The following is a 14,547-nucleotide window of genomic DNA, read 5'->3' as shown; positions in this document are numbered from 1 at the left end:
AGTGAAACTCCTCAGAACAAAACAAAGTAAAACAAAATCCCTACACTATACTTTCAAAAACTTCTTTCCCCCCAAAAAATGAAAATAATGGCAAAACTCAGAGAAATAGCATTTCTGCCATACATGGAAACATGGAAATCAATGTTTCAGGGAAAGAGAAATGAACCTGGGTGATTCACAGTAGCTAGAAGAGGAAATGTGAGCCAAGGAAAAAGTAAATTTCTCTCAACTTTTAACCTTTCAACACAGATTACATTAATATTTTAACGGCAGAGAGACAGGAGAGGAACAAAAGACAAGTAAATGCTGGAGGAAAAGGGTTACAGGAAGCTCTCGAGGCTCTTCACTGATGCCTGGCCAACATCTGGTGTGTGACAGAATCCAGAGCCTCTATGATTTAAGAACTAGCTGAAGCCCTGAGACACAAAGTATCTTGAGCTCCAGTGCCCAGCATAACATCACAATGTCTGCCACACTCTCAAGGCCTTCAGACTAGTGAAAAGGTCGATGACAGAGGGGAGTCTGGTGACCGGGGGAGAGGAGGGTAAGGAAGATTCATAAATTATTGTAGATAGAACGTGATGGGAGAGATGGCTCAGCTGGTAAGAGTACTTACTCCTCAAATTTTTAAGGGCTTTCTATCGTCTTTCTTTTTAGACAATGTCTCTCAATGGTCTGGAACTTGCCAATCAAGCTGGGCTGGCTGGCCACTGAATCCCAGGGATTTCCTGCCTCTTACTCCCCAGCTCTAAGACTACAAGCATGCTCCATCATGCCAGTCTTTTATAAGTGGGCTCTGGGGACGGCACTCAGGTATTTGTGCTGGCAGATCAAGTATTTTACCAACCGAACTGTCCCCCTACCCATTGTGTCACGCTTTCTAATTTCTAAATATCCTCACTGTTAAACTCTTCTACAAACTCCCTTACCCTGCTCTTCATTATTTATCATCCAACTTTCTGGAATAGTCCCAAAGATCTTGCCTCCTATATTTCTTATTAAATCCATCTCCTACACTAAATCCCAGAATCATTCAGCTGAAGGCAAATATACTTGATAATTAAAATCTATATATTGCTCTTTTTTGAAATAGTGCTATCTTTATTGATGTCTGTCTTCTTCACCAGAACATGAGAGATTCTTGGTAAGGTCTATGATGCATTCCCATTTATTCCAATTGATGAATGACAGAATGCCTAGCCTATTCCAGTGAGTAATAAATGGAAAAAGAAACCACACACACACACAAGAAAAAAAAAATCTATGTCAAAAACTAAAAAGCCCTTATTCAGTTTCATTGTCTATAAGGAAAGGTTGGTGGCTGATTTTTATCTTTTAATGTTGTAAAGTACTCTGCTTAAAGAGTTCTCATGCCCAATTACGTGGGTTCAAAGTCTAGCTCTATGTTAGCCAGCCTTCTTAGACCTCCTTGTGCATGGTCCTTCATCTAGGACTGGAGATAAATTAAAATGGCTACCACAAAGTGATCCTGAAGGTGAAAAAACAAGAATTTAGACATAGGAACTGAAACAATAAACTTTAAATAGGTGTTAGATTTTCATCATCATTTTAAAATGTAAGTACCAATTATGTGTCACAAATTTAGAAAAAATTTGCTAAAATTCTGAAAACAAATGACTCACTGAACTTAACCATACTTGCTTTCATTTTTCACCTGAGATAAATTTTCTGATTCATAAAATTTTCTGGTCTTCAAAAATTGCTCATGGAAAAATGACTGCAAAATATTTATGTGATTAGGACAGTTCAACATTTTCAAAATGCCAAAAATAAACAGCGGTTATGGAACACCTGCTTAAAAGATATTGGGAATAACTGCTTTGTGCTTCATCACCCAGTCCAAACACATTTGCCAGCTTAAATTCCCTGTGTAATTCAGAATTTCCAATTAGTAATAGAATGCTAGCAAGCTGCCAAATAATGAAATTCTTGGGCAAAAAAATTTCAAAATTGTCATCCTTGGGACAAAACAATGCTTGTACTCTTAGAAGCCAATCATCTACTTACTAAGACAAAATTAGAGTCTGCTTTAAAAAAATAGAATACAACTTTTGTAGAGGTTATTTCTCTCTAAGTAGCATTCGATACGGCACCTGAAAGCATGGATGCTTCAAGCATCAGTTAAATGAGTAGAAAGATGGAGGGAAGTTAGATAGGGAATGAGAACTGCACAATGCCACCTCAAAACTTTATCTGGGATCTCAAAGAAACCCATGCACAACCCAGATATGTACTGTGATATGGCAATGACTTTCTGGAATGAGGCTTGACCATAGTCAACCCAAAGCTGAAGTTTTAATTCTGTCTGTCTTCTAAGGTAATTTCAGAACCATCACAACCCACACTGTATTGAACTTTTACAGTATGTCTACTTTCATAAACACATTTGGCTTTTCTAAGGATGTGAAGTGAAATACTGGTAAGGACATAAGTAATGTGAATGAGTGATCTGCATTCCTCAGAAATCAAATGCAATAACAAGATGTACACAAATAGCCGCCATTCACTGCAATGCAAGAAAATATAAAACCTAATGTCCAATATATAAAGAATTGGGAAAATAAGAGTCCTGATCATTTGTTCGTTCACACACATTCATTCAATAGCTATGCAGTAGGTACAAGTTATGTGCCAGGTGCCACTTGAGAAGCTGGGTCACAGGTAAGAAGAAATGTATGACAAGTGAAATATAAAAATCCCTGTTCTACTGGGTTTACATACTCACAGGCAAAAGGAAGACAATTAACAAACTGTGAGTAAAAGAAGTGTACCAGTAGCAAATACTGTTAAAAAAAAAAAAAAAAAAAAAAAAAAAGCCGAGCAATGAAGCCCAAGAAAAGCCAGGCAGAAAGAAAAGAGCCAGTGGCAGAATTTGACATGGGGTTCCCAGAAACAGCTTTGCTGAGATGATAGGTCAGCAGGAGAAATTCTGAAAGTTGCAAGTGTGAAGAAAAACCCCTGGCAGATTCTCAGCACAGAACTTTTAAAGAAGACCGCAGCTGTGCTAATTGTTAATAGATTCCACGTGGAAAGGGGTTAGTGCCGAGACTAGTCTCGAGGCCACTCCAGAGCCCTAAAGGAATGGTAATAAGTTCACCATATACTCTTAGTATTTTATTCTAAAGGAAAAGATGAAGGCAGAAATTCTGGGGAGCAATTTGGGGAGCAAGATAGTAATTTGATAATTTGATTATCAGCATGTTACATTTGAGGTACCTATTAGATCTATAAGAAGAGCTATTAAGTGGATATTTGGTTATCATGGCAGACTTGGAAAGATTGGCTAGAGATCTAAATATAGGAATTATCTGACTGAAGATGCTACTAAAACAGTGAGGGAATGATTCAGTTAATAACACAGTTTTGAAAAAATACAAGAGAAAGGGAGAGAGGTAGAAGAAGGGGGAGAGAAATACACGCACACCACAGAGAAAAGGGGCAAGAGGGTGGAGGAAGGGAGAGACTGAAGGAGGGAGGGAGGGAAGGAGAGATAGACTATGAGAGAATCTGTCTTCCAGTAAAGAGAACTTGAAGGGCTTTAGCAGATACTGTGGGTGGTAAGGCCCTGAAATAGAAATTTCAGCATTGAAACATAATTTTCTAGAAGCAAAGTTGGACTTGGGATTGGACATATTTACTTATTAAATGAATGCTCTGCAGGAAAATGACAGAGGTAAGGAAGGATAAAGGAAGACAAGGCAGAGACAAGATGCATCCAAGATGTTGCCTAGTCTCAGCCAGATCCAGAGGCTCTACAATGTCCCTCCTGGAGACAAGCAGTAGAGCCAGCTTAAGAATACATCTCTGCTGGGTGTGGTAGTGCACAGATTAATAAGAGCACTTTGAAGGTTGAAGCAGGATCTCTCTAAGTTCAAGGTCAGCCTAGTCTATATATCAAGTTCCAGAACCTCGACTTGGCCTTCAACACCACTGGAGTAGAAACTTTGGAGCATCTCATCATCTCAGGACAGGGAGGGAGCTGAGGTTATTCACTTGCCCTGTTAGTGTGCCTTGTAAAGGGACTGCTCTTTTACTGTCTTCTTGTGTTTGGCTAGAGTAAGTATTGCCTGTCTGAGTGCTGTCTGTCTTACTGGTTCCTCGAGCTAGAGACAATGGCAAATATTGTTGGTGTTGCTATGTGTGCAGAAAGATACAAAGTAAAAATCAAATCACATCCTTGATAAGAATTGCATTCAATTCTTTACACACAGAGGATACTTATAAAGAGGAAAGGATGCTTATTCAATTGGTGAAATGAGAATCAGATTGAACCTTAGCTCCCGATCTCCCCATAGGAATGAACTTCACTGTTCTTCTCTCCCCATCTCTGAGTATCTCTGGAGTTTGCAGAGTCATCTGAATCTTCAGTAGATCGTGTACAACAGGATTATTATTTTTACATAGACTGTAAGCTTTTAATTTATTGCCCCATTTATATTTACTCACTATAGAAAATCCAAAGTACACAGAAAGGTCAATAACACAAAGATAGCCACCATTATAATTGTATGGACATTTGTATTCTTTGTGGATGTGCACAAAGGTATAGTTGTATATAAGTACACACAATTGTAATTAGATATAGAGATAGTTTATGTGCTTTGCATGTAATGTAGATTGTGACTTTTTAAACCAGTGAATTAACTATTTAAAAATAATTTTTAATGGTCATACAATTTAACACTGGGTATATTTGCTTTAATTTAGTTAACCATGACCCAATAGTTGGAATTCAGAGGATTTTCTTCTACATTTTATTCTCTACTGAATAAATAATGCCTAGAATAATCCTCTTTCTACATAATTAATGTTTACTTAATTCTTAATTCTTTCCATAGAAAATATTACTATAAGATGAATTACTGTGTGTGTGTTTGATAATTTAAAGTTATTTGTATAGGTTCAATTGTGTCTCTGTAAAATTTTTATGTTGAAATACTAACCCTTAGTACTTCAAAATGTAGTTACTAAGAGACAGTAGTTAAAGAAATAAACAGATTAAAACAAGTCAGTAGAACAGTAAGAATACATGAAAATAGAAAGCATTGAAAACAGGAAGTAGACACTATTGATAAGACAAGTAGAAAGATCTCAGCAGGATTCAGCTCTACCAACACCTTCACACAGTCAGTCTCTAATACAGTGAAAACTGAATGACTCAAGCCACCCTACAGTGATGCTTTGTAATAGAAACCCTATCACATAACACAAATATTAATGAATATTCTCAAATATATTGTGAGATTGCTTTTCTACAAATTCAAAACAATAAATATTCGGCTGAGAAAATGACTCAATACTACCTTTGGCAATTATATATTTTGGAAGATATGAAATAATAAACTATATGTATAAGATCACTTCAGGAATAAAAATGATCATTTTCCTAAGATAGTAGTGATAATAACAATTGTAATAGAGGAAAACTTCTATTTCTAAATAGAACCTGGACCAAAGATCATTTATGATCATTTATGAATGAAAGGCCTCAGGGAAGGCATCTGATGTCTCTGGATTATAGCTCTCACACCTTTGAAATGAGAGAGTTATCCTTGATAGCCTTTAACAGGTAAGTTTGAAAATTATCCCTTTCTGCTATCATTGCTCTTCAATTGTTGCCATCATTATACAAGATCACAATATGTCATCACATGATCCAGTGTGTGCTACACTGGTGTCCTTCCAAAGACCTGTACTGGAAATGCCCTGGTAGAGAGCAGACCTCCCAGGAGCGGACCGAGGAAAACAGAGTGCCAAATCCAGGGCTGCCGCTGACTGGGAGACCTTTTCATGCCATAGTCTGCCTGTCTCTTCGTTGTTTTCATAGCCCTTTGCAGGATGGCCCATGATAAAAAGACATAACAGTTACAAAGCATACCCACAAGTGCCTGTCCTCAAGTCCTATCCTCCCAATGGAAAGAGAACTAAAAAGAACGAAAATAAAGCCATATATCTTAAAAAACAGTATATATAAGCCATCCAGAGAACAAACACCAAACAATCTCCTGCTATGGTCTCATTAATTATTTTGGAAAAAAAAAAAATTGGGGGAGGGGAATTCCAGTAAAAAAGGAATTCCTTTCCAACTTAAAAATATTTGTAGCCCATAAAACAGCATTTTCAATGTTGCCTTTGAGGTCGTATCTAACATCTTTTCATGACCTCACAGATAAGAAAGATTCTAAGCTGGCTGCTGTGGCTTAAGCTGCAACCTCAGGAATCAGTAGGTGAAGACAGAAGGAGTCAGGTGGGTATGAGGCCAGTCTGGGTTACACAGTGAGTCCTGGACTCAACAAGCAGTTAAAAACAAATAAAAACTAAAAATCAGCCATAAGAAATCTCAGCGAAGCAGTTCTGCTTCTGCACCTCACCTGGGAATGTCAGTGTTTATACTGCACTTACTAGTTGGATGTCCCCCAAGAACATACTTCCAAATAGTAGGTGGCAGTGTGTCCCACCTTCCTCCATGACACTGGACCTTGTGATATAGAAAATCTTTCACCATGCTACCATTGCACAAAACGATTTTAAGCTAGAATTAAAAGAATTTAGAAAAAGGAAACATTGGTTTGAGACTATGTTCAAATATAAAATGTCTAAAGTATTTCAAAAACACAGCAGTACTTTGGATATACTTAATTACATTTTTAAGGATACAAAAGACATTGTCTTCAGTGTGCAGGATCATTTTCAGCAGTAAATCATGTGTCAGTGATACTCACAAAGCAGTTCTTATCAGAATTTCTTTTCCAATGTTTCTTGTCTAGTTTCTTGGCCACAGTGGAACGCAGCGTTGCATAAGCTTGTATTCGAGGATTTAAAGCCAGGATATTCTGAATACAGGAAAAACAATATACAAACATAAGTAACCATGTTGGCATTAAAACAAATCAAAATTTCATTTGTATTACCCAATTTCCCTAAGGAGAGACTTAGCTACAAGTGAAAACTCTCATGATACATAAGATAGAGGGGGAAAAAGTAGATGCAATCTGAACAAAATATAAAATGGTCCAAAGTTCATACAATGATACTAAAAAGACTAAGAAAGAATTCTTAAACTTAAACCAGGATCTATATAGGAATATCACAATACACAAATGCATATGTAAAAGCTAAAAAGAACCAAGGTTGCAAAGAACAAAACCAAGCAAATAAGAAAATAAAACATCATTGCTATAAATCAATCATATCTGGATAAAATGTGAGCATGGTATCTCCTAATAGCCTTTGTAATAATTTTCAAAAAAATTGTGCCCAATGGATATATCTACAAAACAACTCCTATACCTAAGGCTCAAGAAACATTGTAGAAGATGGGTGGGAAGATTGAAAAAGCCAGAGGATCAGAAGTTTGCTGTGAGATTATGTCTACTGTGAATGACAGAAGCTACAATGTAAAGCTTCACCAACCTGACTGCCTAAACATGAGCAGAACAAGTACAACAGGCATGCCCAAATGAACAGAAGGAAAATCACGAGGCTCCAACCTTACACAAAGAATTACATGTAGAAAAGGATGCTGATAGTGGAAAAAGTAGTCTTCCCCAGGGAAGAACGCACTAATTGGTTATCCAGTACCAAATGATCGGCTCTTAAAAGATACATGCAGATAACCTTATATAGGTTGAGCAGGTTATATTTAAGAATATATATACATGCATATAAATACATGCATGTAAACATTTAAAAAATGAAAAAAGAAGCCATAAATTTGAAAGAGAGTTACTAAGGACTTATGAGAGGTCTTTGGAAGGAAAAGAGAAGGGAGAAATTATGTAATTATAATCTCAAAAATAAAAGAAACCATAATAATAATCATAAACCAATGTGACCAACATCAGGGAAAAAAGCCTTATTTTCACCAGAGAGAAAAATCTCCCATGAAAAATGTTTCATTTGAACCTAGTTAACATTTTTGCTAATGCCTTTGAACAATTTTGACATGGAGAAAGCGATATGTAGTAACAGTAGAAAAATTTATTTCAAAAAAGGGCTGTGGATATGGCCTTGCTGTGCAGGCATGAGAATCCACTTTCAGCTTGCCAGGACCCAGATACAAAGCCAGGCACCACATCCAGGCAGTGGGACCGGGTCCTGTGCTCATTGCATGAGTCGGCTGTTTGAAACCTGGGGCCTATGCAGGGTCCCTTGGCTCGGCCTGGGAGGAGGGCACTGGACCTGCCTGGACTGAGTCTACCAGGTTGATCTCAGTCTGTGGGGAAGGCTTTGCCCTGGAGAAAATTGGAATGGGGGGTGGGCTGGGGGGAAGATGAGGGGGGCGGGAGGGGGGAGAACAAGGGAATCCGTGGCTGATATGTAGAACTGAATTGTATTGCAAAATAAAAATTAAAAAAAAAAAACAAAAAAACCAAAAAAAAACCAAAAACAACATACATTCAACAAATGGTACTTGAATCACAATGTGTCCATATGTAAAAGAATGCAATTAAACTTTTTTTGCTTACACTTAATAAAAATCAATCCAAAGTAAAAAAAAAAAAAAAAAAAAAAAAAAAAAAAAAAAAAAAAAAGCCAGGCACAGGCGGCTGCCAATAACTCCAGCCCTCCAGAAACAGAGACTGGGATCTCCAGGGCAATCTGGCTAGCAAGAATGCCTAGAATTGGTGAGATCCGGATTCAGCAAGACATATTACTTGTAAGACACCTAGCATCAGCTTTGAGTTATCACAAATGCACATGCACACATGTACACACATGTACACACAGATGTGCATATCAGACACAGGAACACACATGTGCACATGAACACACGCATGCACATACATACCTACAGAACACATATACATAAAAATCACTCATGAAAAAGGATAGAAAAGACACAGAGGTTTTAAGTATTTAATGAAATGGGTTGTAATGTGTTTTAAATTGGTAAGAAACATAAAATCAAGATGGCTGAAATTAGAGATTTTAATTCAGATATAAATAAAACATTCTGAACTAGAAATCACAGTAGCTACCTTTAGTGCAGTCACCTACAAGAGCTGGTGTCTCAAAGCTCTTCTCTAAAAAGGTTTCCGGGACTAGATCTGCCTTTCTGCTTCAGAGCCCTCAAATATCTCTCACAGGATAGGCTATCCTGAGCAGTCACCACCCATCACAACAGCTTTCCTCCCTCATAAACTGGGAGGTAGAATTGGAGAATTTTTAAACAATTTTAATTTATTCTTCTCTCATATATCATATCTCAACCACAGTTTCTCCTCCCTCCACTCCTCCCAGTTCCACCCTTCCACACTCACCATCACCCCTAGATCTTCTCCTCCTCCTTTCCCTTCAGAAAAAGAACAATCCTCCCAGGGATATCAACCAAACATAGCACAACTAGTTACAATAAGACAGGATGCAAACTCTCATATTAAGGCTGGATACGTAAACTCAGTAGGAGGAAAAGGGTCCCAAGAGCAGGCAAAAGAGCCAGAGACATGGCCTACTCACACTGTTATGAGTCCCACAAGAACACCAAGCTAACAACCATAGCATATATGCAAAGAGCCTGGTGCAGATCCATGCAGGCTCCATGATTGTCACTTTAGTCTCTGTGAGTCCCTATGATCCCTGCTTAGTTGCTTCTTGGGCTATATTCTCATGGCGTCCTTAATGCCTCTGGCTACAAGAGGGAGAGATTTTGCTTTAGTCTTTGAGTGTCTGATATGTGACGCCAAGAAGGAAGCACATGCTTATGTCTGCAAAATGACTGATTCAAAACTGCTAATTTGTATGTGCGTGCAGCGTGCATGCGTGTGTGTGTGTGTGTGTGTGTGTGTGTGTGTGTGTGTGTGTGTCCTGGTTATATAACTCTCAGTGAACTACTTATCCTTTTTACCTAGACTGGAAGACCACCATAAGAGCTGGATATGGTTCTGACAGGGGTCCTAAGAATCTAGTTCCTGTTGTACCTGATAACTCCAGGAACTTCCTCCAACCTAGATTTTATAATTCCTTCAAAATTAACCCAACCAACCTCATCTTTTCCACATATTGAAATGAATCCTTACTAGAATTCCATAAAACTCTCCATAACACCAAGACAAATGAGTAGACAAATTCTTGTACTACTAAATACGTGGTAACAATGCCCTTCCTATCACACACTGTTCAGTTCCTTATGTTTATCTAAATCAATTATTTTCTAGGTGAGAGTTTAGCTAATTTGTAAGAATATTTATCACATGACAATACAAAAGACTTTAAATGGTAGAAAGTATAAACATTGCCTAAGATGAATTTTGTACATAGTATATAAGGATAAAATCAGAAAAATGACACATTGCATACTGCATTTGATTTAAAATGGTAATAATGGCACCCACTTTAACATTTTGGGGTGTTAGAATGTTTTTACATGTGGTATATGATTTTTAAAAAAATCTCCCATTATGTCCATATTTTGGATGAACGAATAAAATGAAGCTGAGATACCACGTTTACAACACACAGGAGACTGAGATATTATTTCGTCCTCTTGTAGGATTGTAATTCAAATTTATCCACAGATAAAGTCTTTCTATGTCTAATGTAGAAACTGGCCATAGCCACATGTATAACAAAAATGAAATGACATTTGAATAACTCAATAAAAAGCTAATGTTGAGCAGGCGCTCTGACAACTTGAGTTCAATCACAAGGACTCAGTGGTAAAGGAAGAAACCAACTCATTCTGTAGTCTGGTTCTATACATGCACCCTGGCACAGAGGTATACACACACACACACACACACACACACACACACACACACGCGCATGCACACACACACTAAATGTGAATTTTAAAAAATAATAAATATCAACTCCCCCAAAGTTAAAAAAAAAAAAAAAAAGCAATCAATGTGGGCCCTCAACGATACTATAAAAGATGAACATGAGTGAGATCACATCCAGAATGGTACTCTCAGGACCCATGTTGATCAACTCCAACAAAACAGCTGATGAGAATAACCCTTATCTTCTCTGGAAAATGTCTTAAATGCAAACAAACAACAACAAAAAAAATAGGCACATCAATTGAAGACCCTTTCCTGCAGCTCAGAAATTACACTGAGAGTCTACAGAGTCTGAAATACCAGCCACCACTGTCTTCCCCTTCTCAGCTCCATGTCACAGTAATCCACCCCAGGAGAGTGTAACCACCAAGGTAAAACTCCTTCTGTCCCAACATCCAGGTGAAGGTTGTGTCATCCTTAGTGCCTCTAAAGGGAAGAACATTCTGTCAGCATTTCTCAGAGCACCGCTTCCAATCACATAGACAGTGAATTCAAGAAAACACAGCTTAGTGGCCCAGAGTTCCTTCAACCCATATCAGCTCTCAGTGGTTGATCGTAGGCTTCATCTTGGGGGCACCATGCTAACAACAACCAATGGTAACATCATGGAACTTTACTATCACCTATCACGGTGTGATGAAGACTACACAGGAGAGCAACTCACTAAGAAACCAAACATGGCTGCTCAGCCCCAGCACCCTGGTCAGAAAGTCAGGGTGTCACTTTGGAGAAATAGTCACCCTCATTCCCCCCACATCCTGTAGCTGTGGCACAGAGATGTCCCTAAAGGAAGAGACCGTTTTCCACACGAACTGAACTTACTTGAACCCCTATATGGGTTCTTCAATCCTAAGATTCTTCTTCTGAGAAATTAAGACTTTTATGGCAAATCATTTACAAGAGGCTGATATCTTTCCTGAAAAAATAAAATAAAATAAAAAAGTAACACGGCAGAGAATTCACCAGGGAGAAGAGGAAAAGCCAGTCAAACAAGCTCCTAAGAAAATCCTTCAAAGGCCTGCCTCAAAGCCACCCTTAAAAAACGAGTCCAAATTCAACTGATGCGTGCAACGGGGCAATTTATATTTGAGGGAACTATACAAAGTAGAAACTAAGTGTGTTAGCATCAAGAGCAAAGATTCAGAAGGATCTGAAAAGGGGTATGTACAAGAGCTCTACCGAAACCACTGTACAAACCCCAGGTCACACAGAAGACCTTGGGTAAACCCAGTGCATTGCAAAGCAAAGCAAAGCAAAAAGCATGAGTAAGATAAAGGGATTTGTATGGAACGGGTGGAGCCAGCATCAACAGAAGCAGAAAAGAGATAAAAGAGGGGGCCTATGAGAGTAATCAAATGCAATATGCACATCTATAGAATTTCAAAGAAGAAATAATGAAAGTTATCTAAAAAACATACCCGAAAATGCTGTTATCACAAAACACCCCCGTATCCAGTGCTGTACCATATAAAGCTGTCAGACGTTCAGACTGTAGGAGAAATAGACTTCCCTAAGTCATCTACCCAGTCCCTAAACAAAAACACAAGCCCCCTGTCCTGAGAGCACAAAATTAGTGTGGCAAATTGCTATATCAAAAATTCTAAGTTTTCAAAATATATGTATATTTATGTCAAATGCTATGGTTAGGAAGTGGTCGAGGATGTTTCCAAAGATTTGTATGTTAGAACCTTAGTCTCCAGTGTGGTGACATTAGAGGGGTGATTGGGCTTTTAGGAAGTTGTGTCTGGTTGGGGGATTCAAGACTACCCTGTCCGAAAGTTCTGGGTCCCTGTCTCACCATGTGTTTTCTCCCTTTTCACACACTTCCACCACGATGCCACCTGTCAAGATGTTGTAGCGAGGAGAGAAGCCCTGGGTTAGACTCCCTTGTACCACTAAAACAAACGGCAACACCTTAATAGCAGCAGCAAAAAAAGGAAGCACAAGAGCCAATAATAAAGTATAGATACTCATGGAGTTCTAGAAGCCACTGTGAAGTGTATACTGTCAGACTGAATAAAAAAACGAGACCCAACCATGCTGTTTTGTCATTAGGTGACATATTATAGACTCAATGAAATAATAACATGAAAGATTGACAGATTTTTTTAAACTACCGTGTGAATTATGATCTCATGAAAGTGGGAGTGGCCATACTAATTTCATAACAGACTTGAAGCAATAGAGCATTGCTAGATGTAAAGAGTGACATTTTATAACAGAAAAGTCCTACCCATTGGAAAGCTTTAACAATTCAATGCCTATATGCACCAAAAAAAAAAAAAAAGGCAAAATACACAAAACAACACTGACAAAGTAGAAGGGAGAACAGATATCTAGACAATAACAGGAGGAAATACTAATGATCCATATTAAATAATAGCCAGAAAAACTAGGCTGAAACAAAAAAGGAAACAGAAGATTTGGACACAATCTTTTGTTCCCTAATTACCCATTGAGACTGTAGAAAAAGCTCAACCCAAGAAAGCAGAACACAATTCTTCTTGGGTATGTGTGTGAAGCTTTCCAAGAATGAGTTATATTAGATTTTATATTTTTATTTTATAATTTAATTTAATTTTACATATCAGCCACAGATTCTCCTGTCCTCCCTCCTCCTGCCCCCCCCGCCCTCCCCCCCCAGCCCATTCCCCATTCCCATCTCCTCCAGGGCAAGGACTCCCCTGGGGATTCAGCTCAGCCTGGTAGATTCAGTCAAGGCAGGTCCAGTCCCCTCCTCCCTTTACCTAGGCTGAGCAAAGCGTCCTTGCATAGGCCCCAGGTTCCTAACAGCCAGCTCATGCACTAAGGACAGGTCCTGGTCCCACTGCCTGGGGGCCTCCCAAACAGTTCAAACTAATCAACTGTCTCACTTATCCAGAGGGCCTGATCCAGTTGGGGAGTTATACTAGATTTTAAAACAAGCCTCTGTCTGCGGAGATGGCTCAGTGGACAAAGCCTTTGACATGCAAGCATAAGGACCTGAGTTCGGATCCCCAGAACCCACATGAAGCCATGCACTATAGCATGTGTCTGTAAGACCAGTTTTCCCACAGCAAGATGAGATGTAGAGAAAGGAAAATTGCCAGAAGCTAAAGGTCAACTAGCCTAGGGTACACAGCAGTGAACAAAGGGAGACCTTGTCACAGAAGAGGTAGAAGGCAAGAACTGATGCCTGAGGTTGTCCTCTGGTTCCCACATGTACTGTAAACAAAGGTGCCTGCACTCACAAACATGAACACATACATAAATACACAGGTACACACATCACTTACACACTCACATACACACACACACACATACACACACACACACCACATCATGCACACACATACACGTCCTAAATAAACATGAAGGAATGAAGAGGAATTCCCCAAACATAATGGAATAGACAGTAACAACAGGAAGATGCTCACATGAATAATGTGGGTAGACACTATAAATACAATAATTTGAAAAACAGAAAGTTTCACATAGTGTATACTTGCATTCTCATGAAATGTCCGGGATAGGCAAATCTGCAGAGAGAAGCAGCAGATTAGGGGTTGCCTAGGATGGAGGGATAGAGGAAGTGAAAAGCAACCACTGAAGCTTGTGTGGTTTCTTTGTGGAGTGATAAAGCCTACCTATGTGTTGGTAGCATAACTCTATGAATACAGTAAAAAAGAGGAATGTATTCCCTTATATGGGGAGTGGCATGATATGGGAACTCTATCTTGATAAAGTTGTTATTAAAAGTTAA

At 38.7% G+C, this 14,547-nt stretch overlaps 1 protein-coding gene across 1 annotated transcript in view; it reads right to left on the bottom strand.

Annotated features, from left to right (window-relative positions):
* The window catches only part of Dpyd (dihydropyrimidine dehydrogenase), an 839,421-nt gene that overhangs the window by 788,424 nt on the left and 36,450 nt on the right, over positions 1–14,547 (bottom strand). Inside the window, exon 2 of the mRNA XM_059266163.1 lies at positions 6,744–6,854. Coding sequence (XP_059122146.1) covers positions 6,744–6,854 — 111 coding nt within the window. The remainder of the gene's footprint in view (positions 1–6,743; positions 6,855–14,547) is intronic.

This window comes from Peromyscus eremicus, chromosome 6 (assembly GCF_949786415.1).
Source record: "Peromyscus eremicus chromosome 6, PerEre_H2_v1, whole genome shotgun sequence".
In the NCBI taxonomy this organism is placed as follows: Eukaryota; Metazoa; Chordata; class Mammalia; order Rodentia; family Cricetidae; genus Peromyscus; species Peromyscus eremicus.
The sequence above is the reverse complement of the archived record's forward strand: the minus strand, read 5'-3'. Positions and strand labels throughout refer to the sequence as shown.